Source organism: Kwoniella europaea, chromosome 3 (assembly GCF_036810445.1).
Source record: "Kwoniella europaea PYCC6329 chromosome 3, complete sequence".
In the NCBI taxonomy this organism is placed as follows: Eukaryota; Fungi; Basidiomycota; class Tremellomycetes; order Tremellales; family Cryptococcaceae; genus Kwoniella; species Kwoniella europaea.
In genome coordinates this window covers 1599623-1627490 of record NC_089489.1, presented here as the reverse complement: position 1 = coordinate 1627490, position 27868 = coordinate 1599623, and the positions used below count along the sequence as shown (strand labels likewise).

General features: G+C 44.5%; 9 protein-coding genes across 9 annotated transcripts; 2 read left to right on the top strand and 7 right to left on the bottom strand.

The window, feature by feature from the left end:
- Positions 1-11: 11 nt before the first annotated feature.
- On the bottom strand, positions 12-601 carry V865_008454 (uncharacterized protein; the record flags this gene model as incomplete). Its single annotated transcript, XM_066232189.1, has 4 exons — positions 12-97; positions 196-372; positions 453-534; positions 584-601. 4 exons carry the CDS (start codon positions 599-601, stop codon positions 12-14), a joined length of 363 nt encoding a protein of 120 aa, XP_066088286.1.
- Positions 602-1889: 1288 nt separating this feature from the next.
- Positions 1890-2575, bottom strand: V865_008453 (uncharacterized protein; the record flags this gene model as incomplete). The annotated part of the gene is made up of 4 exons (XM_066232188.1): positions 1890-1927; positions 1999-2196; positions 2261-2360; positions 2435-2575. 4 exons carry the CDS (start codon positions 2573-2575, stop codon positions 1890-1892), a joined length of 477 nt encoding a protein of 158 aa, XP_066088285.1.
- A 280-nt stretch (positions 2576-2855) lies between these two features.
- On the bottom strand, positions 2856-7485 carry V865_008452 (uncharacterized protein; the record flags this gene model as incomplete). The annotated part of the gene is made up of 9 exons (XM_066232187.1): positions 2856-3043; positions 3118-3253; positions 3323-3862; positions 3912-4066; positions 4136-5482; positions 5543-5623; positions 5689-6165; positions 6232-7054; positions 7162-7485. The coding sequence occupies 9 exons, from the start codon at positions 7483-7485 to the stop codon at positions 2856-2858; spliced, it is 4071 nt and encodes a 1356-aa protein (XP_066088284.1).
- Positions 7486-7774: 289 nt separating this feature from the next.
- V865_008451 (uncharacterized protein) lies at positions 7775-8902 on the top strand (the record flags this gene model as incomplete). Its single annotated transcript, XM_066232186.1, has 3 exons — positions 7775-8226; positions 8314-8600; positions 8718-8902. 3 exons carry the CDS (start codon positions 7775-7777, stop codon positions 8900-8902), a joined length of 924 nt encoding a protein of 307 aa, XP_066088283.1.
- Positions 8903-9235: 333 nt separating this feature from the next.
- V865_008450 (uncharacterized protein) lies at positions 9236-10700 on the bottom strand (the record flags this gene model as incomplete). The annotated part of the gene is made up of 6 exons (XM_066232185.1): positions 9236-9351; positions 9449-9735; positions 9810-9882; positions 9971-10200; positions 10265-10299; positions 10374-10700. 6 exons carry the CDS (start codon positions 10698-10700, stop codon positions 9236-9238), a joined length of 1068 nt encoding a protein of 355 aa, XP_066088282.1.
- A 1444-nt stretch (positions 10701-12144) lies between these two features.
- V865_008449 (uncharacterized protein) lies at positions 12145-13676 on the bottom strand (the record flags this gene model as incomplete). Its single annotated transcript, XM_066232184.1, has 9 exons — positions 12145-12194; positions 12270-12344; positions 12423-12657; positions 12744-12805; positions 12892-12927; positions 13086-13132; positions 13252-13501; positions 13566-13582; positions 13654-13676. 9 exons carry the CDS (start codon positions 13674-13676, stop codon positions 12145-12147), a joined length of 795 nt encoding a protein of 264 aa, XP_066088281.1.
- A 435-nt stretch (positions 13677-14111) lies between these two features.
- Positions 14112-17255, bottom strand: V865_008448 (uncharacterized protein; the record flags this gene model as incomplete). The annotated part of the gene is made up of 11 exons (XM_066232183.1): positions 14112-14505; positions 14586-14741; positions 14824-15218; positions 15317-15667; positions 15826-15950; positions 16087-16327; positions 16456-16545; positions 16636-16715; positions 16803-16921; positions 17001-17077; positions 17166-17255. The coding sequence occupies 11 exons, from the start codon at positions 17253-17255 to the stop codon at positions 14112-14114; spliced, it is 2118 nt and encodes a 705-aa protein (XP_066088280.1).
- A 468-nt stretch (positions 17256-17723) lies between these two features.
- Positions 17724-18661, bottom strand: V865_008447 (peptidyl-prolyl cis-trans isomerase; the record flags this gene model as incomplete). Its single annotated transcript, XM_066232182.1, has 6 exons — positions 17724-17767; positions 17843-18065; positions 18131-18153; positions 18290-18451; positions 18522-18550; positions 18618-18661. 6 exons carry the CDS (start codon positions 18659-18661, stop codon positions 17724-17726), a joined length of 525 nt encoding a protein of 174 aa, XP_066088279.1.
- Positions 18662-19389: 728 nt separating this feature from the next.
- Positions 19390-27820, top strand: V865_008446 (uncharacterized protein; the record flags this gene model as incomplete). The annotated part of the gene is made up of 7 exons (XM_066232181.1): positions 19390-19411; positions 19507-20504; positions 20564-21487; positions 21551-23956; positions 24019-24155; positions 24211-27187; positions 27254-27820. The coding sequence occupies 7 exons, from the start codon at positions 19390-19392 to the stop codon at positions 27818-27820; spliced, it is 8031 nt and encodes a 2676-aa protein (XP_066088278.1).
- Positions 27821-27868: the final 48 nt, after the last annotated feature.

Sequence of the window (27868 nt, the reverse complement as noted above, 5' to 3'; positions counted from 1 at the left end):
AGGGGACCAGATCAGACGTGCATCTTCTTCCTAAATCTTGACCATTTGCTTTCAGCTGGATCAACAGCTTGTCCCTGTTGATCCCTGACCGGACACACTACGTCAAAGCATCATCAGCAGTCTTATTGCCTGTTCGTATCATTGATGGAATCTGTGCTCGATTGGCAACAGATTGGGGATCTGCAGCCCACTTACTCGCTCCACCGACGTCTCTAGCAGCACCTTGAACAGCATCAAACAAGGCATCAACCTGACTTCCAGAGAGTGGACTGTTACTTCTAATCAAGATGAGAGAATCCGTGTTGATGTCTACACCTAACTTAGCAGGTGCGGAGCTAGCTGGGTGGAAAGTGACAATGAGCTTTGGTGCTTCTACTCGGTATGGGGCGATAGTAAAACGATGTTAGCAAATATCAGAAAACTTGGCAATTCAACAGGCAGGCGAAACTAACCTCTCAGTTCAGTGTTGTGTTTCTCGAAAGCTTGTTGGAAGGCAGCCTCTTTGTCAGGCTTGATGAGGTACAAGACAAATTGCTAAGAGATTTGTCAGTCATATGAAGAATAAATTTCAGTGTACACGGACCCGTACCAATTCGGACATTGTATTCGTTAATGACTTGTTTGAGTTGTGTGACGATAACTTCAATGGCGGGCAAGGGATACAAGCCTATATATAGGAAAAGTCTAAAGCACACTGTATCCGAGTCAAAATCGCAATGTGCAATGCACTCAGCCGCTAAGAAGTGGTGTGTGAAAGGGATGTACACAGCATCGTACGTCATAATTGGAAGGCAATCATTGAACACCTTTGACGGATTGAATCATAATGCTTGATGGGCGATGTTCCAAGACCAGTGCATTATACATACGCACGCACATCATATCAGATCTTATATCCATTCTGTAGCACTTGCATAATGGATGACCGTTCGTCATCTGAATATTTCCGCAAGACTGACAAATTACAGTATTGAAAGGACAAGTATTTGATGGTAGAGGATATTACCCGAGATACACCTCCTTCTGGGATCCCAACAACTGCTTTGTGCTAGGATCATAGCTTGACCATTGCGATCTCTGACGGGAGACACTGTGGAGCGCACAGAAATCAGCTCGGGTCTATATTCCGGTTTAGAGTTGATATAAATCACTTGTGCATCCCAAAATTACTAGCAGAAGGTTGAACAGAATCGAAAAGATTATCTATCTGTTCACGGGACAGTGAGATATCACTTCTGATGAGGACTAGCGAGGCAATATTGATATCTGCACCAAATTTGGCTGGTAGAGATCTGGGTGCATGCATTGTAACGATCACTTTGGTCCACCTATATGAAAATGACCGACAACTCAGTGCTATGAATCAAGTGAACTGTACACACCATGCACCCACTGTGATATTTCTCAAAAGCACGTCGGAAGATTACTTCCTTGTTAGGTTTGATGGCGCATCGAATAAATCGCTAAAATAAAGTACAGACATGTACATCACATTCACGCCTTATTTAAGGAAGACATTTTGCTAACAGCTATTCTCGGTTACCTTACTCACATATTGGGACATTCTGTTGCTGATATTGATGAAGGAAGCCTTGTTCTATTTTTTACCGATGGTGGAAAATGGAAAACTGGATCAAGATTGGGGGCGCACTGTCCCAAAGTCGACTCCGATCATATATTACATGAATACCGTCATGCTAGATGGCCATGTGCGCTGAAGGAGGGTTGAAACCGAAACGGAAATGCAGTAAAGTATAGCAGACATGAATGAACCAGCGACCATACCGGAAAGCTCTTCAACAGCTTGTACGTTGATGAGACCTCAGACGGGATCAGAAATACTCTGATCTAGAAGTACAGCTTCCTCATCCCCTTTATTAGGCATTAAGCTAAGTTGCTCTAGCAACATCCATCTGCGAGAACGAACCTGTATGTATCATCTTTTAATTGTCAAATCTATCGGATGGTTTCTTGACAGTGGAGCTAATGTAAACTTACAGGTACATCCCCTTGGCAGACATCCTTCCACAACCTCATGCAAAACTTTACGTTCCCAACTTGACCATTCTTTCGCTTTCCCACATCTGAGGAAGAAAGCTGTTTCGTAATCGTACAAATCAGCTTCGGTCTCGTTGTATGGTATAATATCCATACGTAGCTCGATGGTTTGATATTGCTGAGGTGAGGATAATAGGACTATAATTGAGGATCATCTTTTGTCAAATCAAAACGCCAGTTGTAGTTTGGGTGGACCACCTACATCGTCTCCTAGTCATTGCGACATGTATATCCCTATCTAGCGTGTTGAAGAATACCGATGCGGTATTGCGATCTAATCCGATAATATCGTAGTTTCGCCACTGGTCGAACAAGTTCCAACATGGGTTGGTCAGGTAACAAATTCTAGGAGTGACAGTGGGTTGAAAGTACCGACATGAAGAAAAGGTGTTTGACCACTATTAGTAAACTGCTGAAAAGGTTTGGGTAGATTAGGAGTAGACGGTTCGACGAGAGTCGCTTGGGAAGGCCGGGAGAGGTATCCGTAAGGATCAAACGAGGTAAATTGTGGGTACATATCTGAGTCCAGGTTAATTGAGTCAGTCCCAATACTTATAGTATGCTGTAATGACTCTGAGCGTTGTCTATCTGCTCTCCATGTTGACCGCATTTTCCTGGCTAACTGCCTAACACACAATGTCTCGAACACGCCTTCACCTTGTGTTGCATTTTAAGTACACATATGCACACACTTTGTCCTGTACTAGAAATGCATTTCCCCATTTTTCCGCTATACAATCATTGCAATTTTCCACTTGCTACACTTGCTACACTTTGGTTTTTATTGGATTTATGAGCTACCAATCATCATCAGGCGGAGCTAGTCCTTTCACCTCTTCCTCTTCTTCATCACTGCTCTCATCCATCTTGGCTTTCGCAAACAACGCATCCATCTCTTGTCGCTTCTTCTCTTCTTCCGACATAACATTTGCTGCAGGGACGAACTTCTTGGTTGCAGAGGTATCAGTTTTAGGTGCTTGAGATACTGGATGGGTCACACAAGAGATCAGCTCATGCGATCTCGACATGATTGGAAACAAAAAAAAAATGAAGACTCACAAGGTATCATCTCTTCAGGTTTGAGATCGATCTTTCTTGGTGGAACGTGCTTTCCTTCCAGCCATTCTGAAGCAGAGAAGACATAACTTTCAATGTCGATAGTTGGGATGTATATGTCATCTTGGAAGAAGTCAGGCTACATTCAAAGCAATCTTTCAGCTATTTGTCGCTAGGACCAAGGGATCCCAACACGACTATAACTCACTTTGTTTCTTGGTATACTAAACGAAACTTCCTCCAAAGTCTTCCCAGTCAATCTGAGACACTTAGCCACTTCAACTTTCTTGACATCTACCATTCTCTTGGGTAAGAATACTAATCCCAATTGGGGAGAGGAAGCAGTGAAACTAGGTAACTTGACAATCTTTTCTCCGGAGTTATTAAGCGAGATCTCGTACGCCTGTATTACACGTTCACCTTTACCCCATATGTACAGAATCGAAGTATCCGGATCGTATACTGGGAAAAGGACCGATGGTGAGACGTCAATAGTGATTGATTGAATGATTTCTATCTGCCCAGAGTTGATTTGATATAGGTTGATCTTCCGCTGTGATCCTTTCGCGAAGCCTACCGAGACTAAGTGATTATCATCTATCCAAGTTATCTGGAAGGATCTTGGACTGTCATGAGATTTTCCAGAGATTACTTGAGATTTGTTCCGAGGATCAAGGATGAGGATTTGATTGTCCTTTGTTGCTATTGCCACGCGATCGCCCTCAGGAGAGAAGGTGAAATTGAACGCCTGAGCATTTCGATAAGCTCCGTATACATGTAAAGACGGCCACACTTACCCCTCTAGAGGACAACTCGACGATTTTCACTTCTTCCCCCTTGGACAAATCGAAGAATCGCATATTAGAAGAACCATGATCGGTAGTGAGAGCTACCAGCAAGTCTTGGGCGGTAGGGTGGAAAGCGATTTGTGTGATCTTGTCGATTGCTTTGCCTATTTTAATCGGACCATAATTGTCAGCTGAAGAGCATCGATCAACGGGTAGTTGATATGCTTACACACCTTTAAGAACCTGTTCAGGTTCAGGTCCAACACCATGTACGCCCTCTTTACCGACTTTCCACACTCTCACCATCCCATCTTCACCTGCAATGGCGACTCGATCTCCTCCAAGCTCAACATCGAGATCTACTATTTCTACCCCAGCTGATAGATATCCTTCACCACCAACCGGTAATCTACCTTTCTTCGCTAGAGGATGCACATTCAACCGACCACCTGTACCCTGAATAGGGAAGAATGCGAGGTGAGCGTTGGCTTTAAGAATCTTCGAGTCTTGGTGCAAGGAGGATAAGGAGGGTAAGGAATCGTAGGTGGGTATAAGCGGTGACTTCCCCGCAAGGAATTTACGAGACCAATTAGGGTTGAAGCGTTCTGACGGTTTGGCCAGGGCCACGCTGGGTGGGGAAGATGTGGTGGGTCGGCTAGAGGACGGAGCTGAAGTAGTATTTGCAGTAGTACTGTCGGAAGGTTTCCCTTTCTTATCAGTCGATGGGGGAGGGAAGGGTGTAATCTCATTGTCTTTGGCATTTTCAACCTTGACTGGTACATCCTTCTCAAACGACTCGAGGGGTTTCTCCTCAGCTACTTTCGAGACCTCCTTCAACTGGATATCGCCTTTCTCGTCCTCCTTAACAGGCTTCTTATCCGCAGATGTAGGTTGAACGACATCCACCACTTCTCTATCACCACCAAACACCAATTTCAAACCTCTCCCTTCCCAACCTGTGCCAGCATTCCATATTCCTTCTTTCCATAATTCGTATCCTGGCATATACCTTTCCACAAACTTGTGAACTTGCTCATCCGTCATTCCTTTGCCTCCGTTATTGGCTTTCATCTGATGTTCTTGCTGCAACCTCCACTTGAACACATAGTCATACGATAAGGGTTCGACTTGAACGAACGCCTGAAAGCTTGAATAGACAGTCTGGGAGAACTCCGCCAAGTACGTGTTGAGTGTCTGTAAGGATGAAATCGGATGTTTGTTAAAGTATGTATCGGAAGTCTGGGGAGAAGCAGGTTTGGGGTTTGCGTGAGCCGACTCTAGATCCGAGGACGACAAAGGTGCAAATCCCATTGACCATCCTTCCAAAATGAATACGTCGATTGGGCCGGTGATCTTGACAGTTTCAGAAGATCGATCGCCCTCTCCACCACATAGACTCTTGTCAAATATCGGTAACTCAACGGTATTATCGGGTGATTCATTAATTTGCTTGATTTTCTCGAGGACAGATGTTGCAAGTGCGACGTCATGCGTTCCGGGTGGACCTCTGCCAGCTAAGAGAGCGTTATCTGGATGTTTTTCAGCAACAGCTACGAGATCTGCATGGGTTTTGTATAGATCTGGCGAGATCATCACTGTTATCAGCTGAGATCAAGTAGTACATAAGTAGCTGGACTTACCATCGAGAGACAGAACAGCAGCTTTTAAGCCTTTCTTCTCCTTAAGATATTGTACGAATCCGGAGCACAGAGTGGTTTTACCTATGTATCTCAACATATAAGCTGAATTTCGCAATAACTCGACCCGTTGTTCCATAGCAGCTTACCACATCCTTGGGGGCCCTGCAAGCCGACAAACAAAGGTCTTTTATCTCCCCCATTCTTGCGCTTCTCATACTCGCCAGCTAGGTAATCAGCTACTATACGAGACTTGTAGGTGGTAGACGAGTATGTCTCATCTCCTTCTAGAGGCGGCAAACTCGTGTTGATATTGAGAGACGTAGTGGTTGAGGCGATTTGAGCCTTTTCGATGACCGGAATGGCTTTTTCGGTGTGCGGAGCGGAGTCTGGTTGTCGTGGCGTTGGGTCTTGCTGAGCGACAGTACCAGATGTAGTCTTTGCCGTAGTAGGTTCGGAAGCGGGCTGAGCAGGTGAGTCCAGTGGTCCTGCTGAAGCCGTCCCTACTGAACTTCTATAATCTTGAATTCTTCCTTCCCATGTACTGCGTCTCGATGGATCTAAAGTAAAACTGGAAGGCTTCTTGTCCTCTCCTTTCAACCATTCTTCAGCAGTCTGTTCAGGAACTATACGCCGATCATCTGTCAGCTGGCCAAACTTCGTTATTAGTGTAAACCAGTCATATCACTCACCTGTACCCGTCACATCGGGATATAAATCCTCATGATAATCTATCAACTGTCTTCTCGGCACCTTGACACTCAGAGGTAGCAGCGCATCGCCATCTTTATCCGTTATTTGTAAGAGTATACTCGCAATCTCCGCTTTCATCACATCTAGCTTCGTAGGGTGTACCAACGCTATCGAGCCGCTGTTCAAGGTATGTTGTAGTGGATGTATTATTTCTTGATATCCCATCGGACCGGAAAGTTCAATTTGACGAAGAGTCATATCTCCTTTTCCAACAAGATATACGATTCTACGCTCTTCATCTACTAGTGGTATCAAGGGATTTGTGGACGTATCCAATGATTGGCTAAAAGTTGTTTCTAATTCATTCGGATTTTTCGTCGCGGATATGAGAGCATATTGTCTATTTCTAGTTTTGGAGAATGATGTTATGAAGATATCCTGATCCCCCACCCAAGTCAGTCGGCATGGTTTCAACGCTTGTACCGAAAATGACAGATTTTTTGTCTTGTTTGGTTCAGTCGATTTACGAGGTTCGTAGATATACAATGTACCCGATTTGCCTATGACTGCGACTTGCGTTCCACTACTTGACCATCCGAGTGACCAGATACCCTTAGGTTCTTTGATATTCAGTGAGATGGTGGGTGAGGTTGGAGAAGCTGATATGTCGTATATCACCGCTGGATGAGAGATGGATGAAGCAAGAAGTATATCAGGCGTAGTAGGATGTAAAGAGAGGTTGGTTATCGGCGAGGATGATTGAGCTGGGATTGTGTGACGTAAGGTCAGTGGTGGTGATTCAGAGAGGGTATACACGAGGATCTGAGAACGAAGGATGTCGTTAGTAAGGAGCTAAGGTTTTGATCGTAAATGAGGACAAGCGAAGCACCAGAGTGGAACTTGAGAGCGTAAAAAGTTGCTTAACTCACATTTCCGTCCAGACCTCCTATAACCACTTTGTCATCCTCCAACTTGCTCAAATCCCAATCTCCAACCCCAACTCCCTTTCCAACTTTCTCAACACTTGCCTTCTCTCCAGATTGGTCTCCATACTTTCTGCAGCTGAGATCTCCAACGGGAGTGACAGTAACAATCCATTCTCTGTTGCTCTTGATCTCACCACTGAAGGTGGATAGGTTGCTACTGCTTGATCCAGTGGACGTAGGTAGGTGAGAACGATAGAACTCTTCCCTTGGCGGGACTGATGCTAATGAATTGCGGTACTTGGACGCACCGAATCTGGAAGGCGCCATCGTGTAGGAGATAGGCGAGGAGACCAGCCTGAGGATGTTGAGGGCTACTCTCTGAATACTGTAGGATGCTGCGTTACGTGAAGTCGTGGATGAATATGGCTACTGTGTGATGTGACGTTGTTGACCATTGACCACCCTCCACACTCTCATTCCTTCGATATTTGATCCCGTTTCCATAAAAGAGGATTTCCGAGGGCAAAAGATCAATTTCACTGCATCTACCGAGATTTGGTAAATTTCCGTTATCCCATTTGCATACCTTGTATAGACCTTAGCGCAGCCCGGCAACATGAACAGAACAGGTCTTCTCATTCTCACCAGAGCGTCTGGCTCCCGCTCAACCCTTGTCACGTTGCACGCCCCGATCAATCGACACTTCATCCGATCCCTTCAAACCACCTCGCGACGATCAGCTGGTGCTCCCGAACCTTCAGCCTATGCCAAACGTATGCAGAATCTCATGAACCAACCTAATCGAAATCGATCTTCCAACCCTACAGTACCCTTACAGCAGCCTTGGCCATGGCATGAAGTCCCTTCCTCATCTCCTGATACAATAACGTTGCAACGGACACTATTCGCCAGACCGCCAGATTTCGCTCCTCCACTGTTACTCTTCGCAGCTGGTGTATGGGGGTTATTCGTTTTTGCTTGGTTGCTATTACCTGATCCGCCGAAGAAGGAATATACAGATGAAGAGAAGAAGATTATTGAGGAGAATGAGCGAAAGGCTAAAGAAGCGTGAGTGGAAGTTGAGTCTAGTGATTTAGGATGTCCAGAAGACCAACGTAGCTGATAATTTATTGATGGTATCTTTGATAAATGTAGCAATATGCTGTCACGACTTGGAATGAGCTTTACCAATACGATCTTCACCTCTGCTCAACCGCTGATATATGGTCTTGTAACGATCGGATTGATAACGATGATGGCTTCATCTACCAGGATAGTAACTAGGATAAACATGTTACAGATAAAACCTAAAGATGGATCTAGTCAACCTGCCAAGACAGTCTTGAGATTGACGAACGTAGGACATGAGATGTTACCTTGGCGAGCTAACAAGTCGAGGGAAGTGAAAGTGGAAGATTGTCAGGTCTACATACCGAATTTGAGTAGGTCCAAGTTCTGTCCATCCTCACTTGACAGCACATTGTTCTTGTCGAGAACAGCTTCGAGAATATATATATGTGATGTGCTGATATTGCTCTTTCATGGACCGGTCCTCAAAGACAATTCGCATACCATCCGTTTGAAAGTACTTAAAAATGGTCAAATCAATAAATGGTCTTTGGACAGATTCCCATACAGTTTAGACTACAGAGCTATACCAGAAACAACCAAAGTGGATAAAGAGGTCGTTCAGTCGGTCAATAGATTACAGCATGTGTTTGGGTACTTGAAAGTTGGTCAGTGATATTGGTCAACGATATGCACTACTCGCTCAAAACACAACAGAACGGATCGGGTATTATTAACAAGACATGAGTTACAATCTATCTGAGGCTATGGCAGTCAATCGGTAACATTTCGCAGTCATCCAATACAACACAACCAGTCAACCATCAATGGTCCATCTCCCAAAGGGTATCAAATCTATCCGACACATGATCTAGCCTGTAGTCGAATCCCGAGAAACGATTCAGACTACGCGGACCAAGACAATCCGTTCACCCTCAATTTAAGTTGAGAAGTACTGCGAAGGAATGTGACTTGTCAGACAATCTGGATTCCAGGCGGATGGATGACCTCAACTCACGAATTGACCATCAGGGTTTGAGCAATCCCAAGTTTGTAAAGGACGGAGGTTCAAGAAGTTGTCCATCTTGACATATCCCGCTTCAGCAGCAAAGTTGAGACATTGATCTGTAATTGAGGAATAACCTTGATCAGCTAAGGCTACAGTGTACAGTGTACAGTGTGCAATGAAATTATCAATTGATATGTGCTGTACTGTACTCACTAGCGTTCGCAGATGTTCTAAGTAATTGACCATCCCAGGACCAACTTTGACCTGTCCTATTCTCATCACATTCCTCTAATCTAATTTCCATACCGTTCTGTACTTTGAAGTATGGAATTTCTGAACCACCAGCATCATCTACCCAGACATTTGCACCGGTCTCCAAGCATAGATTGGATGAACCTAGTTTGACTTGACCTGCGCCAGATCCTGGAAGGGACCATTCCATGAGCTCGTGAGAGGTGTTGTATCCTGATCCGGCGAATCCAGTACCAGCGCAGTAGGTACTACGGTATAAGATAGAACAGTCAATTAAAGGGCTCCATTGGATCAAGTGATGTCTTGTGTATTGTAAACTTACAAAGCGATACCTTGAGAAGCTTGAGCTGTCGAGTTACTCACTGCCGATACGCAGATATCCTTCCTATCTTGGGCTATTGTACGTGCCATACAATACTGCAATCAGTACGAGAACAGTATCTTTTCGATCATCCATGAACGGTGAGTGAGAGATGCACTTACGATGGATGAAGTTGAGGTTCGAATCTTGTACAGCAACTTCACTTCCTTGAGGTACACCTTCTGTCAAATTCTTCGGTTCGGGTGTTTGACGAATCACCCAAACTTGATTGGTATTATCAGGGAAACATTGATAGACTTGAGGTCCATCATCGCCCAAATCAAGACATCTATCAACAGGCCATTTAGTTCCATTTTCGATTCTTAGTCGATCATCCGAGCCATAGTGGAATCTAATGTATAGCAAAGTATATGAGTACCTTTTCCAAAAGTTTCAAGTATGTGCTTTGTACTTACATTTGTTTCTCTACTTTTCCAGTGAAGTTTTGTAGCTAAACAAAATAAAAACATTAGGGGAGGAGTCAATCGAACGTGCCACTGACGCAAAATATCATTGTGCACTCACAGTAACTTTACTTCCCGATTGACCTTCTCCAAAATCTAACACCAACTGACTTTTCTCATGTACCACCGCCCCTCCGGATGATTGTATTGGTACTCTCCAAGTAGAAGCATTTCGACAATCAGTGGCGATGATTTCGATACCTTCAACAGCTGGTGATTGAGCTGGGGCGAGACATTTCTTATCTTGCCCTACTGCCGCTATGTAATATCCGTCTGCCCATCCACTAGGAGCTTTGCTTTGTCGAGGTATTAATGAGGTAGGTAAGGACGACACGAAGGTAGAGGTGGATCCGAGTAGGAGGAGGACGGCAGTTAACTTAGAAAACATTAAGAATGAACGACAAATGAGTGTGTATTATCGATAATAAAAGTATAATATATAGGAGAGCGAAAATTGAATCAAAAACACTGTACAGTACAAATATTGAAAATACGAATCGTTCTGGATGGAAAAAAAAAAAAAAAACTCAACGATCTCAAACTAACACTACGATTTTTATATCTTGTTGATAGGTACTAACCACAATGACCATATGAGTGATATACCGAGGCGACACGCTAATCTTCCCTTGATCGAACTCGTGACATCCTCAAGCTTTGAAAGGAAGCTATGGCACCCTTTCATAGAGGTATGATAAATCAACCCTTAACCCCTTTGATCTTCTTTTATCAGAATTGACGATTGGGTTAATCCTCCCTATCGGGAACGGATCTTCCTTTGGAGACTGGAAATTCCAAGAGAACCTGGATCATGAGATTTACATTATCTAGGATTTTGTTGCAAGGTCATAAGGAGGGTGAGACATATCCTCGGTCATGTATGCATGAACATGAAAGGATTCACACTGTACTGTATGGTGTCCGCACAGATATGGAATTCTCGTTTGTTTGGTGATAGCGCGATCAGAAACAGAGTTATCTATCGTTGAATGATAAAGCTTAATGATTTAATACCTTTGAAATGTATACTGTATTGCATAGATACGCATCACATCTGGATATCGAGGATACATCGTTGGTGTTGAACCAATTTACTCAACTGAGGATCCGCCACGAATTCCGAGGAATTGACCTTTTACGTCGTTTGAGAAAAAGCTTGTATGTGTTCGTGGGAAATATTCAACTTCGATTATGGCGATAATGATATCCACAACCAATTCTCGTTCTGATACAGTATTGCTGACATACCGAAGAGGTATCACCAGTGCATCGTCTAAATCTCAAATTCTCTCAGTATCTCACCATCTCCCTGATCATCTTTGACAGTAAGGCAGTATCCTATCATCCAATCAATTAATCATCAACTATATCACACCTGTTCAATCAGATAAGCAAGATAAGAGTAAGGAGGTAAGATTACTTGTATCAGTATGGTATATATACACACACACAAATATATATCATTCAAGGAGGCGGTACACTGAACCCAGCACAGCTCAATCGATGAACTTCGTGATCCCAAGTCTGGTCGAAACCCACATTGTTAGTAGGCTCCCAATATTGTTAGCTATTGCGGTCAACGCAAGAATGAAAATGTTGGATCATTCCGTAGCTCATCCCTCAAGATGTGTGGTAGTAGAGAGAGAGAGAGAGGTGACATATTCGGTTTTCAACGCATCACCTTATCAATCGATACATATCTAGTGATAAATCAGGTAGCCTACAAGCGTATGATTTAGCATTGAGCTCCTTTTAATGTTTAATGTATGCATCGCCTCATCAAGGATTCTTCTAGTTCCTTCAGTTTAACCCTTTCCATTGCTATTCCGAATTTACTTTCTATAGTTGAGAGTGGCAGTAGCTTGGTTTACGGGAAGGACGACTAGGGAAAGCAAAGAGAAGTGTCTTGATCAGCATGTTTTCCTTCAGACATGGGTGGACAGACTGCTTTACACACATAGTTGAGCAATGTTGACGTGAGGAGGTCTAGAAGCCGTCCAAACGATCTCTTCAGCGATATCTTGAGCGACCACTAGAACATCCGAAGGAAACACCATCAGTATTCATTACACTATGAAGCAATCTGCCAGAAATCCAGGGGGACACTCACAAGGTTGTAATCCTTTATAAACATTATCCGCTTTTTCCTTATCACCTCTAAATCTCACTACCGAGAATTCAGTCTCCACCATGCCAGGTTGGATTTCAATGACCCTAATGGGGGTGTTAACCAGTTCTCTCAAGAGAGATCCGTTGAAAGCCGATAAGGCATGTTTGGTAGCGCAGTAGATTGATCCTCCGGCGTAAGGTTCTCGACCGGCGATGGAACCGAGGTTGATGATTGTCTATATTATGTATCAGATCAAAAGTCAATCTCACACACGGACGACTTGTTCAACCAGCGATAGGAGATGGGAGATATGACACTTACACCAGCTTGTTTGGCTTTGAATAGTTTAACGAAGATTTGAGTAAGGTGAATAAGACCGAGGACTATCGTCGCAAATACAGTAAATCAGCTTCAGCTTCGGCTTCATTCATTCATGAAATGAAACGAAGCAATGTGACGATGTACATACCGTTGGTGTCGAACATCTGAGTGATATCAGCGTCGGCTAAAGAGTTGGTATCATCAGTAATTGCCAAAGAGCCAGTATATCCAGATAGCTGGTGGTATCTAAGCGTTACTTACAGATATCTGCAGGATCACATATATGATATATCACCTTCTGTCACTATGGAGAATACAAAGTGCATGACAAAGCTAACTCACCTCCGACTTGTTCAGTACCTTTGACCATACCAGCGTTATTAACGAGGCTAAGCAACGTGAGAACGTCAGTCCGGCTCGTCCCCACTCAACCAGCTGTCCTCGAGATCAAACAAGCAGGCTAAAGATCAGGTGGTGATGATAAGGCATGAGAATGTCTAACACTCACATATCAACGTCCAACCCCTCCCCTTTCACTTTCTCAGGAATGACATCCAAATCCTCAAACTTCCTTACATCCGCCTCGATAGTCAACACTTTCCCCTCTTTACCAACAGCCTTGTATGCCTCTTCAGCCTGGGCTTTGACAGCCTTGAGGTTCTCTGCTCTTCTAGCTAGGAGGACGAGGTTCGCACCTGTCTTGGCGAATAGGAGGGCAGTGGCTGCTCCTATACCTGCTGATGCACCTGTAATAAGGACTATACCGTATATCAAGATATCAGTCGAGGTCTCTTAGGATGCGAGACGTCGAAAAAAGCTTACCGGTCTTTCCTACCAATCTGTTCACAGTCGAACACAGAATATTGATAAGTCGGTCTTCCGAGATATCGTGATGGAGGAGACAACTCACCTATCAGTGTTGAATACGGACATGGTTCTTATCTGCTTAAGAGCTGTGGTCTTCTGTGTGTTTCGAAGTGAGAGTAGAGGGTTTCCGGATGATCTGAATAATTTGAATAACATGAGCTTGTGCGAAGTAGAATGTACCTTGAAACTTCGTAGAACAAGTCAGAATCAAGACGAGACATGGGAGATTCGGATGTATGGTGTGATCTAATTTCAGATGCAGTCTGTGCTGTTATCGGAATCTTCACCGGGATGATTACCTGTAAACCCTGGATTTTACCGACGACGTGATCAATCGTGATAACCACAACAACGGTGATGACCGAGAATGCTACTAATGCTACGAGTACTCCAGTACTTCATAAGCGACGGCAAGTAGATAGATCCATGGCATCAAAAGCAAGCATCCAATATACTTGATTCATATACAAGACGTCCATCTATCTTACAAGTACTCTAGCGTTATCTTCCCTGAGGGGTATTGCCTCTACTGACCCTCTCCTCAACCCTCTGCCTGACATTACCCCATAACCTTCCTGCACCATCCCTTATCCCTCCAGCAACTCCAGCAACAGCATCGAAATTCTTCGGTAAATCAAATTGAGCGTTCGCACCGGCACTTTCGTTGGTCCTATAAAGTCCTGATCCAGCTACGCCTCCTACCGACAATTCATACCCTCCCGCACGGAGGTTGATCGAAGGGCCATTTCCATTCAAATTGTTGCTTGGTATAGGAGTGGAAGAAGGTATAGGAGTATTGGCATTGGAAAGTAGTGTAGAGGACTGTTGGCCTAGAGGTGGGGCATAGATGCTTTCGGGGTAATTCAAAGCGCATGCCTCAACCATCTCTAAGAAACTGTATATACAAAGACAAAACAAAATTAGGTTCTTCCTTGTGTATGTATCATGTATCTCGAGTAGAAGCAGAGAACTTACCTAGTAGAATTATGTACCATACTTCCACCTAATAATATTCTCGTACCGCCAGGTCCACCAGCAGCATCACTAGCTAATTTCTGATTGAGCAGAGCAACCGCTCGACCTTCCTCGTAGGTAGTCCCACCAATCATGAATATTATGATATCTTGGGGTCTATATGAATCATACGATATATCAGAATCAGCATACCTCTTTTATCATACTGGGAAGATAAATAAGGATAACTCTCACTGACCTTTGAGTTCTCACCACTTCATCTCCACCAACGAAAGGATAACTTCCCTCTCTCAATCGATTCTTCAACAGAAGATCCAAAGTCTGAGTCAAATGAGGTTCATGTCTCGTATAAACATTTTCGACCCCCTTTAAACCCTTCAAAGCGGATTTACCTCTGGAAAAGAAATTCTCATTCATGAATAAATCATCTTGACGTATATCCGCTCCTGCGAAATTTAACATGACATATACCAATCTTGCTTTGTCCGCTGAGACCCCATTGGCAATTAGGTTGTCTATTACTTGGGGTATTTGGTTGCCTATGAGTTTCTGGTATCGTAAGGCGTATAGGATAGCCAAACGGAGTTTGTTGGCGGGTCGAGTTTTGGGTGAGGATATAAGGGTTTGTACGGACTAGGTCGAAAACCCTTCTATCAGCTCTTTTGATCATATGCCGTATTTGAGATCAACGCTTTGGCAATGCGGTGATTGTCCCTAAAACAACAACTCACCCTCAGATCACTCGCATGACTCTCAACACTAGCCAAGCTCTGTTCGACCTCACTAATTTCCAGTAACCCATCTCTTTCCACTATCTTACTCAATTCCCCAACCAGCGTCACATGTTTCGTTACATTCCCACTCAACTTTTTGAACTCTGGATATTCCTCTATGAACCTTTTCATATCCGCCACAGTCTCTATTCGATTAGAAGAATTCGCCGCACTAGTACTAGGATTGAGAGTGGAATTGCGCTGTTGATATTCTGTCACGTAGGATGAGATCGATGCTCCGAGATCTCCGAAATTGGCGAATAGGTTTTGGGAGTAGAATGGGTCGGAAGATGTAGAGAGAACAAGGTCCTATCGTCAACGAGAATCAAATGTCAGTAGAGATGTTTATCACCTTTTCTGTTGTCTCGTCGATGAGATCAGATTCATCCTCAAGGGTTGCATGGATGATTATGGCATGATGTTCTGATGATGAGGTAGAAGTGGATTAGTGTGGAGTCACGACTCACCCTCAGTTCAATCTTCTCTTCACCGTCTATCCTGACTCTACCATTATTTATACCCAGCAATTCATGTACCATAGCCTGATAAGTCCATTGAGAAAGCAGTGGTGTGACAGGATCGTTTCTTCGGTCTACAGAAAATGAAAAATGCAAAAATGTTTAGCTTGACATACCAACCTCTAGTATCGTAACATGATAGCCTTGGTAAGATGCCAAGGACAGATTGTCCATTGAACGATATCTGATTGATAAGTATGTGTCACTCACCTAAGATCAACAACAAAGGCGCAGGTCCATTTGTACTTCTGAAATCGAATAAATCCTTATACGGTGCATTCGTGATTGCCGACTGAACTTCCATTGATAATTTCTTACCTGCCAATGACATCTTCTCATATCGTACGACAGGCCTCTTCTTAAGCGACAAAAGAACCGATAGTATTGTTTTCAGGTGGGTATCGAGGGTTGGTGGGGGGAGATGTAATGGAGGAGGAAGGAATATCGGTGGCTGACAAGTCACAAAGTCAGTACGATATATTGAGATGAGTGAAAGAAAGTATGGTACTATATCTTCTGACATAGGAGGAAAGCTTAACGAGGGTTGAAGATAATGACGTGACATCTTGATTTACTCACGTTGGAAGGTCCATCCCCACCATAGCTTAGCGCAGCTTGAGTCAAACTGAAATGAGATGGATATTGAGCCAGGTAATCTGCGAAGTATTCCTGAAAAAAGCATACATCATATCAGAGAAGATACTTGACAGCTTCACGCTAATGTTTTCGGATACAATTCTGGTGGAACCAGTTACCCACCTGCACTTCTTTGACCACTTCGAACTCGTCCACAGAAGCCATCTGCTCAATTTGCGTCTTCGTCAAGGTATTTGAGAAGTCTAAAGACGATAATGTCGTCAACATGTGTTTGTAGCCCATATATACATCTCCTGGGGAGAGTTGAATCATGTGAAGATCATACTCACAAAGCCAATAGCCACCATATCTAGGTTTGCTCAACTCATTCTTCACAGCTTCGATACTAGCTTCATTAGGTGAGAGAAAGGCTATACATGATAGGTGATTAAGTGGTTCCCGATTGGTGCTGTTCATACATAAGTTCACGTGAGCTTCTTTTCGATATTGGGATATAAATGGTTATGGTCTATGGGCAGTGAGCTTACTTGTCTATCCTATCTGTCAGGTAGACTTCATGTGCTAACAATTCGGATTGAGTGGTGACCATTGATACTATCGGTGTCTACCATCATCATCAGTCATCATTATCACATCAGCCGGTATGCTGAAGAACATGGCGGACGGAGAGAGATGAGAGAGCTGTAACATACCGTATGAGCATCCAACAGCAGTACCTTCATACCTGGTACTTCCGTTATCATCTTCATGATATACGTCTGAACCGCTTTGAGAACGTCCATCTTGGCGGAACTTAGGCAGCAATCAGTCGTAAGAGTACTAGGTCTGTCAGTCACTGTGTGGGACAAGGTGATCTATTGGTCTCGGGATGCTTGATAGTGATGGAGGATAAATGCAAAGAGTTATACGATGAACGAATACAGCTACGGGATACTGGGAAGGACAATTGAGGTGAGGTTGATGATTGTTGTTGTCGGATGGGACCCCACCTTGCCCTCCACCTCGTAACAGAAACCGTAAACGTGGCATCATAGAAGAACATCCTCAAATGAGCAGATGCAAACTGTAGATCGCAGGCTGCAAACAACGACAGAGACAAGACGAGATGACGACAACGATAGCAGCAACACTCTTTTGCATGAAACATTTGATAATTCTGCTATACTATTTTTGACTTTATACTTCCGCACATCTCCTTTTCCTTGTCCTTGATACCTACCTACCATTCACTGGTTCTACGACTTATACACTTAGGCGGTACCAGAGGCGGTGATGGTGACCTTGGCCTTGGGCTCTGTGAGAAGGAAACAAGCAACATACATCAGCTTTTTCCTGTTATTTTGTAGGACGAAGAGTCGTTCATACTCACTACCAGAGTCGGAACCGTAAGATTCAATCTTCTTAACGAGGTCTTGACCAGAGGTAACTTCACCGAAGACGGTGTGTTTACCATCTAACCAAGAGGTGACAACGGTGGTGATGAAGAATTGAGAACCGTTGGTGTTGGGACCGGCGTTAGCCATGGAGAGGAGGAAAGGTCGGTCGTGTCTGAGCTTGAAGTTTTCATCGGGGAATTTGTTTCCGTAGATGGACTATAGATGTGTGATAACAATGTAAGCTTGCATTTTCTTCTGGGGAAGCGAGAAGGGTAGCTCACTTTACCACCGGTACCGTTGTGGTCTGAAGGAAATAATGTTAGTACAAAACAGAATTACAAGTATCTCTTATAGGGAATTAACGTACTGGTGAACTACAAAGTCAAAAGGATAGAGTCAGCTAAGAAATCTCTGATCTATAGGCCAGCTGATCACCACACTCACGTCACCACCTTGGAGCATGAATTGAGGGATAACTCTGTGGAACCCTGATCCGGCGTAACCGAATCCTTTTTCACCGGTACAGAGAGCTCTGAAGTTGGCGGCGGTCTTGGGGACAACGTCGTCAAAGAGCTTGAAGGTGATTCGGCCGGCGGGGGCGTCTACAAATGACAACATGTATGATCAGAATGGGTCAATGCGCAGTACAGTGCAAGACAAGCGATGGCTCACTGTTGATAGCGATGTCGAAGTAGACTTGACTATTGAGCAATGTATCACGTCAGCCAAGTGATGCGTTTATCTCCGCGTAAGAAAGAAGATGCTTACGACATTGTGCTGGCGGTGGAAACGAATCGTTTGGCAAAAGACATTATTGAAACGTGCAAGCAAGGGTATTGATATCCACAGGACAAGCGTTGAGCAAACAAAGGAATGCAAAGAGAAGAAGGAAGACTGGTAAGTATGAGCGTGCAGAGCTAGGTATGAGGGTGATGTGAGCATGAGGTGGGTGTGACTTACAATGTGTTTTTTTTGGGTTGTTATGGATGAATAGATGAGGATGGAAGAAGATGGAATGTGAGTTGGTGGTGGTGGTTATATATACGATCGCTTACTGTACCGAGTGAGCTGTGAGGGTGGCCTTACTCCACCTACCCAGTTGATTCATCGAATTCACAGCGTCACCGTTCAACATGCCAGACTCCACGCGCATCGTCGGGGATATCGGAAACTACATACACGTGTCGTGTGGCACGCAGTTGGCTTTGGTGCGAGTGGACATACAGGCTATCTCCACCCAGGAGAGAGACGCGACCTCGACCTCGTGCCTGGCTAGTGTTTGACCGTGACTTATCGATAGCAATGAAAAGCATGCAACAAAGGGAATACAAAGAAAGTTGAGTTTGGTTAGCTCAACAGTGTATGCTATACCCATAACATTATCCCATGTCCTGCGCAAGTCGAGACCGTGGTCGATTACTTTCCCCCCACCTGCCTTGATCCAGCCATCAACATCATCATCAGCTCGAAGACGCCCTGACGAGAGAAAGTTCAGAGGTGCATGCAAAGGTTGTCTGGGTAGGATCGAATGTCAAATACCATGGAGGAAATAGTCATTCCCAGTGAGTGCAAAGAATGCTGCTCCGGTGCTGTCGAGTTGTATCTAAGCGGATCAGTCACTCGGACGTGTGCTAAAACCCTAGATCACTCGCACCAGACCTCGACGACGATGAAGATGACTTCCAATTACCTGTCCACAAGCCATCCTTCGGTGCAGGATCTTCCACCTCCTCCTTACCCGAGACCGACCCTTATGCACATCGTACCAACCCTTCCGCCGACGGATCTTTCCCCACCCGACTCCAGGCTACACCCACCCGCCCAATCTTACCTCAGGCATCAGCAAGTTTCTCTGTAGGCGTACCAACCCCCAATACCAAAGCTCATGGTTTCGGTCAAAGTGCGGCAAGTACGAGTTCGGACGATCGATCAAAATTGGGTAAATTCAGTAATGGATCTTCTTCCTCTCTGGTCACCCCAGGAACATCTATAAGTTCGTCAGCAGGATTTCTACAAGCTAGAAAAGGATCCTTAGCGTCTTTGAAAAATGCTTTCAAATCTTCATCTTCGTCATCTTCCAACACCAATGCCATACCACCTGTACCAACGTTAGATACCAAAGCCTATGGTGCACCTGGATATCCAGCTTTACGAAATCCATTTTCAAGATTTGATTCTCCCATATCCCCCAAACACTCTACGTTCAAAACCCCTAACTCAAGGAGTGGTAAGACCCCTTCGACATCTACGACTGCTTCGCCAGCTCAACATTCCATGACGCCCAGTGGAGGAGCAGTAGGGTATCATAATCCAGATGGAAGGAAGTACTCCATAGCATCATCGCATAGATCTCAAGGTGGTAGATCGATTAATTCTCAGGGATCATCCAATTTCAAAGCTGAAGATCACCCCATGCCAGCTTTGCCTCCCATACCCATGCGTCAGACTCCCTCAAGGATGAATAGGATGGGAAGTGATGCCAGTGTCTTTGGTTTCACATCGAGGAGGAATGGTAGTATAGGTGGTGGAATGGGTGAAGATGGTTCAGAGATGAGTTTCGGTAAAACACCAGGTGAAGAAGCTTTGAAAGTCGTTTTTAGAGGTTTTAGGGAGGCGGCGAATCAGAAAGTTAGTAGGATATGTGCAAGGCCATTGGTGAGTTGATTTTGACCTAGTGAATGCGAGATGCGAACCTAAATCTGTGACTCTGCCAGAACACTCAACCATCTCTCCCTTCGTTTCTCGACTCTGGCGTTGACCCAACTTTCGACTCACTTATCAACTCCTTGGCTCATTGCGGTACGCGGCATGCCAGACGGGTGGTCGACCTCCTCACCTGCTGGTGTAGGGACTATACCGGTAACATCGGTGCCTCCGAGGTCAGAGCTCATCTAGATCGTTCACTGGGTCTTCAAATGCGTGTGGAAGATGCAGCCGCCATCTTACAATCTAGAAAATCCTCTGCAGCCAAATTCATCATGAATCGATCATTGATCGAATTGCTCGAGGTCATCCCGAAAGATTCTTTAGATCAAGAACTCGGAATGACATTAGAACAGAATGCTTTCAATGCATATAGATCAGAGAAAATAGAAGAGATCATACAGTTCCCACATCGAAAAGCGGTTTCTCAACTTCAAGTTGAACTACTAGGACAGCTGTCGAATAATAGATTTTTAACTGTTAGTGACAGGTTTATAAGGGAATTATCAAAACATGCCACGGCAAGTCAACCTACCAAAGAAGCTGAAGCGAAGATTGAACATCTGTTGAAAGGAATGAGACACCTTAAATTGCGTGTATATCCCGAAAATGAATTGGAAATGTCATCGGAGTTTATCACTTCCCTAGCGGGCTTCTTCACCAACTCTCACGGTCAGACGTTGAAGATCGCCTATGCAGAGACATTCACCAGCTTATTACATCCGGTGATTGAAACTGCTACAGCTGAAGTCAATCATCCATTGTGGTCTAAAGCAGTCGCTATCATCGTAGAAAGAGCTTTGGCGATGGCTCAAAAAGCCAGGTATTGGCCTGCAGCTTTTCCATTGGTGATCACTGCGCTAGGTGTTTCACCAAGAGAGGTATTTATGCAGCAGTGGCAATCCTGTATCGATGCGATCTTGGCTAAATTCAAGGTGAGTGGACAGGTCAGCTGGAATATCGAATTGGAAGTCAGCTGATGGGTGAATACTTTACAGGACCGCAATCTACGTTCGATAGCTATGGGAGCTTTCATCCGAGTAATGTGGATATACCTGAATCGATGTTCCGAATCTTCCACTTCTATGCGGAAACGTCTGGATCCCCTGATACGGACATGCTTTACTCCCAACGGCTCATTATATCCCCCTGAATTACCCTCAGATGCATTCATCGCGATACTTCATTTCATCATGACTCGTCATCTAGATTACGGAGAAGAATTCGTATCGGAGTTCCTTCGAAATGGAGCGCTTGATGGTCTGGCAGATCGATCCATGATTCTGGTACGAGCTATCAACTATACACTGCGGTCGACCGAACTGGAAAAATCAGCTACTTGGCCAACAAATCCAGATTTCACCAAATTTGACTTTGAGGGATTCGAAACTTCCGGTGAAACACTACCTTTTGACGCCGAATCGAAATCCGAGGTCCATGATCTGTTGAAACGATGCGGTCCGGCTTTCATCGATTTGCTCTTTCAATGCGACAATAACATCAAACATCTTCTACTTTCCAATGACTCCATCGCTCTATCTGGTCACGCCTCAAGCCATTCAATGGACAATGTCACCGAGAACATCTGTGTCAAACATGGAGATGTCTATGCCACCTATTCAGCTCGATATGCACCAACGCTTCACCTCATGTCTGCCATACTAGAGACATTACCCCGATGTTTGCCGAATGATGTCAACTTCCCTCAAGTCGTCAACGTTCTTTGTCGAGCTACCTTCTCCGCCGATCCGAAGGTATGCCAGATATCGGGTGATACTCTTCGTCGAGTATGTCAAGATCCCGAGAAGTGTCTGATGATAGTCAATACATTCCGCGAATTCGTTTTCGAGACTAGACATGTGTTTCGGGATACCTTTATCGGGGCAAGATTACTTGAAAGTCAATTCGAGAGAATCATTTCATTGTGGCTCGATCTCCTACAGATTCTCGTGGGTCATCAGAGAGTAGCTGAAGCTCAAGCAATCGACGATGAGAATGAAAAACGATCACCTCCAATTGAACCCTCGCAAATTAGCAAGATCGAAGGTTGTGCAATGTTCCTCCTTTGCTCGACTGCTTTACCCATTCGTAAATTGGCGAATCAAATCCTTGTCGCTGCGAGGAATATGGAAGGTCAACAACGACGACCCTCAGCGGCATTCAGATATAGTAGGATCATACCTGATAAAGCGGCCTTGACGCGTGTACTGCAGATATTCGAATATAATGTTGAAGAATCTGATTTAGCCTCGATCAGGGGATTACCATGGATGACATCCAGTGATCGACATCGGATAGATTTACTATGTGCTAAAGACCGAAACAAACTTCTTCAACGTATAGCAGAGAGTGATCATCCCAAAGATGGACTGCTATGGTTATCCGTTCTGCCCTTCTTCATCGGAAAAGTGGTCGAACAACTACCTTCACCTGCAGCAGACTTACGTCAAGTGGTTTGTCAATTGGTTCTTAGATTACAGGCTCATGTGGCGATGGTAGCTGGATCAGGAATAAGTAGAGGTACGCCGTCCAGAGGAGGAGTCACTGCTCGAACTTCGTCCGATACGGCTATACTGGCAGATCATTGGAGAGCCTACCTATCGATATTATGCGTTACGATGTCTTCTCAAGGTCCTGCACCTCCCACCCCACCTGTACAAAGGACGAAAGATGTCGTTATACTAAATCAGGAAATGATCAATACTCCCGGGCTATTCTCATACCTCACTTCCCTACTTGGATGGGAAGATCCAAGATTCAAGGATGCTGCTGTGTACGCTATGGGATCAATCAACCAGGATCTATTAAGACCATTATCAGAAATACTATTATCGGTCGTAAGGAGATTAGCAGATGGAAGTAAAGTTGGTGGAACGCCCCGAACCGATTCAGGAGGAGGTACGATTTCGACATCGAGGAGAACACCCTTAACGGCTCATGGACCAATATGGACGAGTGTGGCTCATGTCTTCAGACTGATCTCGCCATTATTGTTAGATGCCAAGTCATCATCGCACTTGACGAATTTATCATCAATGATTGGATTTGTTAAAGTAACTTATACCTTGTTATCCGATCGATCGGTTAAAGAAGATTTCGAATTACAATCCCTACGTCGATCATTTTGTATAACGGTTGAGAACCTCACCAACTCTTTAGGAAAATTAGATTCTTCAGATAGGTTCCTTGGAGAAGAAATGAGAGGATCGATATTTAAATTGTGTTTTGAATGGTGCCATGTTGGCCGTCGACCCGATGTTGCCAAAGCTAGAGAATCACAAACCCTCCAAGCTGCTGCTGAAGGATATAGAGGTGATAGAGATAGAGCGCAGTATCTGGATGATTTACAGGCGAAAACGAAGTTGTTGAGCGCTGCTGCTGCTGAGGCAATGGCTGGGTTATGTGTGAGTGTGACTGTTTGTTCGGAAGGTGTTTGGCTGACTTTGCAATTTCCCTATGTTTGTAGCAAGGCAAACTCATTTCTGCCAACGAAGCTACCCCAGCTCAACAGGCTTCCGATCATATGGTTGAACCGTTGACCGTCTTGCGATGGATTAGAGGGATGTTCTCGTCCTCCTCAGTATCACACCACGAGACTGGAAGGTGAGCTTGATGACTCATATGTGTTGGTCGGTTCGCTGACTTTTCTCTTGCACAGACGCGCTCTATTCGCTTTGATCAAGTATAATTGGGATTGCGACAGGCTACTCGACGAGGTTCTGCACCAATCCTTTGGCGAAGGCGAACAATTCTCTCTCGAATCGTCCTTCTTCGGGGTGGTTGCCGATGTACTCTCGGAAGGTCACCATACTTTACCTATCGAACAGGTAGCTTGTTTGGCCTTGTCCAAACTCGGTCATCCAGTTTCGGCTATTCGACAACGAGCATTCCAGCTCACCGAGTCACTGTATATCGAACCTTCCAGTAAACTCCTGTCAACGGCTTTATTCCCCGCAATAGGCAGTTCTTCCGCCAATATCTACCGAAATGCTCAGAAAGAAATGTCTGTCCAGCTTGCTTCTATCTATGCGGATCACGCCTTCCAATTCTTAGCGGAATGTACCACCCGTCTCAGTCAGCTTGAAGCTCCCCGTCGACAAGCTACGTTATCGATCCTTCAGCCCTGGGTCAAATATCTGGATTTAGCTTCAGATACATCTGAGCTATCACCTGAAGATGCTGCGGCAGAACATCAAGCATTACAGAACTTGGTGTACTTGGCAGTAAGATTTAGTGATGATCACCTGGAAGATGTGAAATCGATATTCGTCTCTTTTGCCGACGCCGGATATACTCATCAACAATCACCTCCACAAGCTCAACAAACACATAATACCAATACCACTGCCCTGATGAAGTTCCTTTTCGAGCAAGGTGGGAAGAGGAAATCGCCCGAGTTTGTCAATCACGCTCAGCGAATCATGGCTTGTCTAGCGCAGTCGAAAGCTGGAGATGCAATTTTCGAAGAGATCTGTAATTTCGTCGAACCTAACGCTATGGCTGCGCTGCCTGAGGCCGATATACCACCAAGCCCTATGACCTCTCTGGTCAACCTCGATTCACTCATGAACGCGCCGTCTTCAAGATCACAAACATTCTCAACTGGTCAATTGGCTTTACTCTTCGCGGGTGAACTGCTACCTCATCGACTGGATGATATCTCGACAGGCAAGAGATTACCATCTTTACTCCACGCCGCTCTTATACACACCGATCACAATTCCACGGCTCTGCGCGATCAAGCTCAATCAGTCTTATTTCAAACCCTTCGAGCTTGGGTTTGCGATCTATCGAATGTTCCTACTGGTGACGCTGCAAGTATTTGGTCATCAACAGAGACTAAAGTTACATCACTCGCTCGTACAGCTTCGACAGCATTCTGGAAAGCGGATGATAATGGAACGTCGGAATCTGCGTTTTTAGCTCCACCGAAGATGACGAGCTTGATCATGAAAATTCTAGGTATATTGTTACCTCTCCAACCAAGGATCAGACAACAATGGGGAGAACTAGCATTATCATGGGCTACATCTTGTCCTATTCGTCATCTGGCTTGTCGATCTTTCCAAGTGTTCCGAATATTATCACCTCGAGTTAATCCTAGGATGGTATCCGATACCCTCGCCAGATTGAGCAGTACGATCGCCTCGTCTTCCCCGGAAATTCAAGCTTTCAATCAAGAAGTTCTGCGAACATTCGCAGCGATGGTTCAGAACTTGTCGATGTCAGAGGCCTACTCGTACCCCCAGATATTCTGGTGTAGTGTCGCTTGTCTGACTACGCCATTCGAAAATGAATTTACGGAAGTCATCGAATTGCTCTCTCACGTATTGGACAAGACCAACTTATCTGATCCATCTGTAGTGGGACATTTAGTATCTTTTAGGCCACCGGATTGGGTTGGACCCCCGCCATATCTACAATCTCTCCTAATGGTCGGACTGAGATCTTCAAAAACTGCTTTCTTGACATTCGATCTCATCCGACGTCTCACTTCGGCTTCTCAAGATGAGCTGATTGATCCGCCAAATGACAGATTACTACATGGATTCATAGCGGCTTTACCATGGATGTTACACTCTCTCGGTGTTGGTGAACCCAATGAAGAATTGGCTTCGATGGCTCTGGACCTAGCTGCCTTAGCTGATGCTCAAGGAAATGCTTCTTTCTCTAGATTATTGACGTCTTTCGCCAGAGTCCGGTTTAGAGCGAAAGATGATTTCATCCGACAAGCTTCATCCCTCTTAAGAGATTTCATGTCGACCCATGCGCTGGATATCGTCACTCTCTTACTTGGTTTCATACTTAATCCGAACGATTGGATGAGGGAAAAATCAATGTCAATCTTGAAATTGGTTTTACAACATCCGGAAGCTAGAGTACCGATCCAACAAAATGGAAATGAACTGCTCGTACCTCTCTTACGACTAGTATCGACCAAGCATTCCTCACAGGCTTTAGATGTTTTGGATATCCCCTTACCACCCTCTTCGATGGATCCCTCGGCTAGTGGGATGTTATCCCCCAATTCCTTCTCTAAGGAAGGTGGAGGTGAGATTTTCGGGTCTATCAATGATGAGACTGGATGGTCTATTGCCAAATCCAAAGAATTTTCAGCATTGACGAAAGAGAATGTCCATGCGGTATTTAACACTTGCGCGATTGAGACTCGAGCCGCATCTGCTCATTTCTCCGTAGTTCAGTTTACAGATTTGGGTATGGGTCTCAAGAATGGGTTTGGTGGTTTTGGAACGATGGGTAACCATTCGCAAATATCTTTTGACCTTCCTTCACCTCCTCTTTCGAGTTTAGTAAATACCAGTAATCATTCTCATGGACACGGACAACGTGATTGGTATGGAGGGAATAAGAACATAGATAATCAGTCGATAGGCGATTTGGTAGGAGCTTTACATTCCCTTGGGCAATTTTTCGATGATGGTTTGGAGATTGAGGAGGATGGTTCACCAAGTACGATGGATAATCAACATCATCAATTTATCAATAGAGGTATAGGACAAAATCAAAGTCAGAGTAGGAGAGGGAGTGATGCGAAGCCTGTGGCTGGATTCGCTGGTGGACATGGAAAGACGGGAAGTGACGTTAGTGAAAGAAGACTGAGAGCTATTATGGCTGTGAGTTATCTTCTTCTTTAGGTGCTTGTGTTTATATATGCCTGGTAAGCTGACTTTGGGATATAGCGCGGTCACCAAGCTTCCATTTCTTCTCCTATATACGAATCTTCCCCTTCTCACTCTACCATTAACGGTTCAAATCCTACTTCAGGAAATACAATACCTAATTACAATCGATCTTTTATCCATCGTTCCAATATGTCTATATCCATGACTTCCGACTCATCCATTACATCGTCGCAAGATCAAGATAGGGAAGATAATATCACTCAACGCTTGAACTTCGGTCAGGGACAAGGACAACATATGAGGAATGATTCGTCCGGTACAGGTAGACATTCAAGGAATAATTCGAATCTCAATGTATTCCTCAATTCGCGACGGGGACATGGACATGGACAGATGGCAAGTGTGTCGTCGGTTAGTGATATAGGTGATACTCAAGCTTTTGCTTTGGATGAACAACAAAATGGTCAGAATGCGAATCAATCGATGACTTCGATCAACTCATTTATGAATAGACAAGCTATTTGGGAAGGATCAAATGATAACAGTACGAATGGGGTGATTGACTTGAATGAAGGTAGAAGTGAACAGAGTACACCTATCTTGACGAAGCGTAGTATAAGGTGATAATCAAGATATATGAAAGGACGATCTAAGATAATGTTATATCTGTTT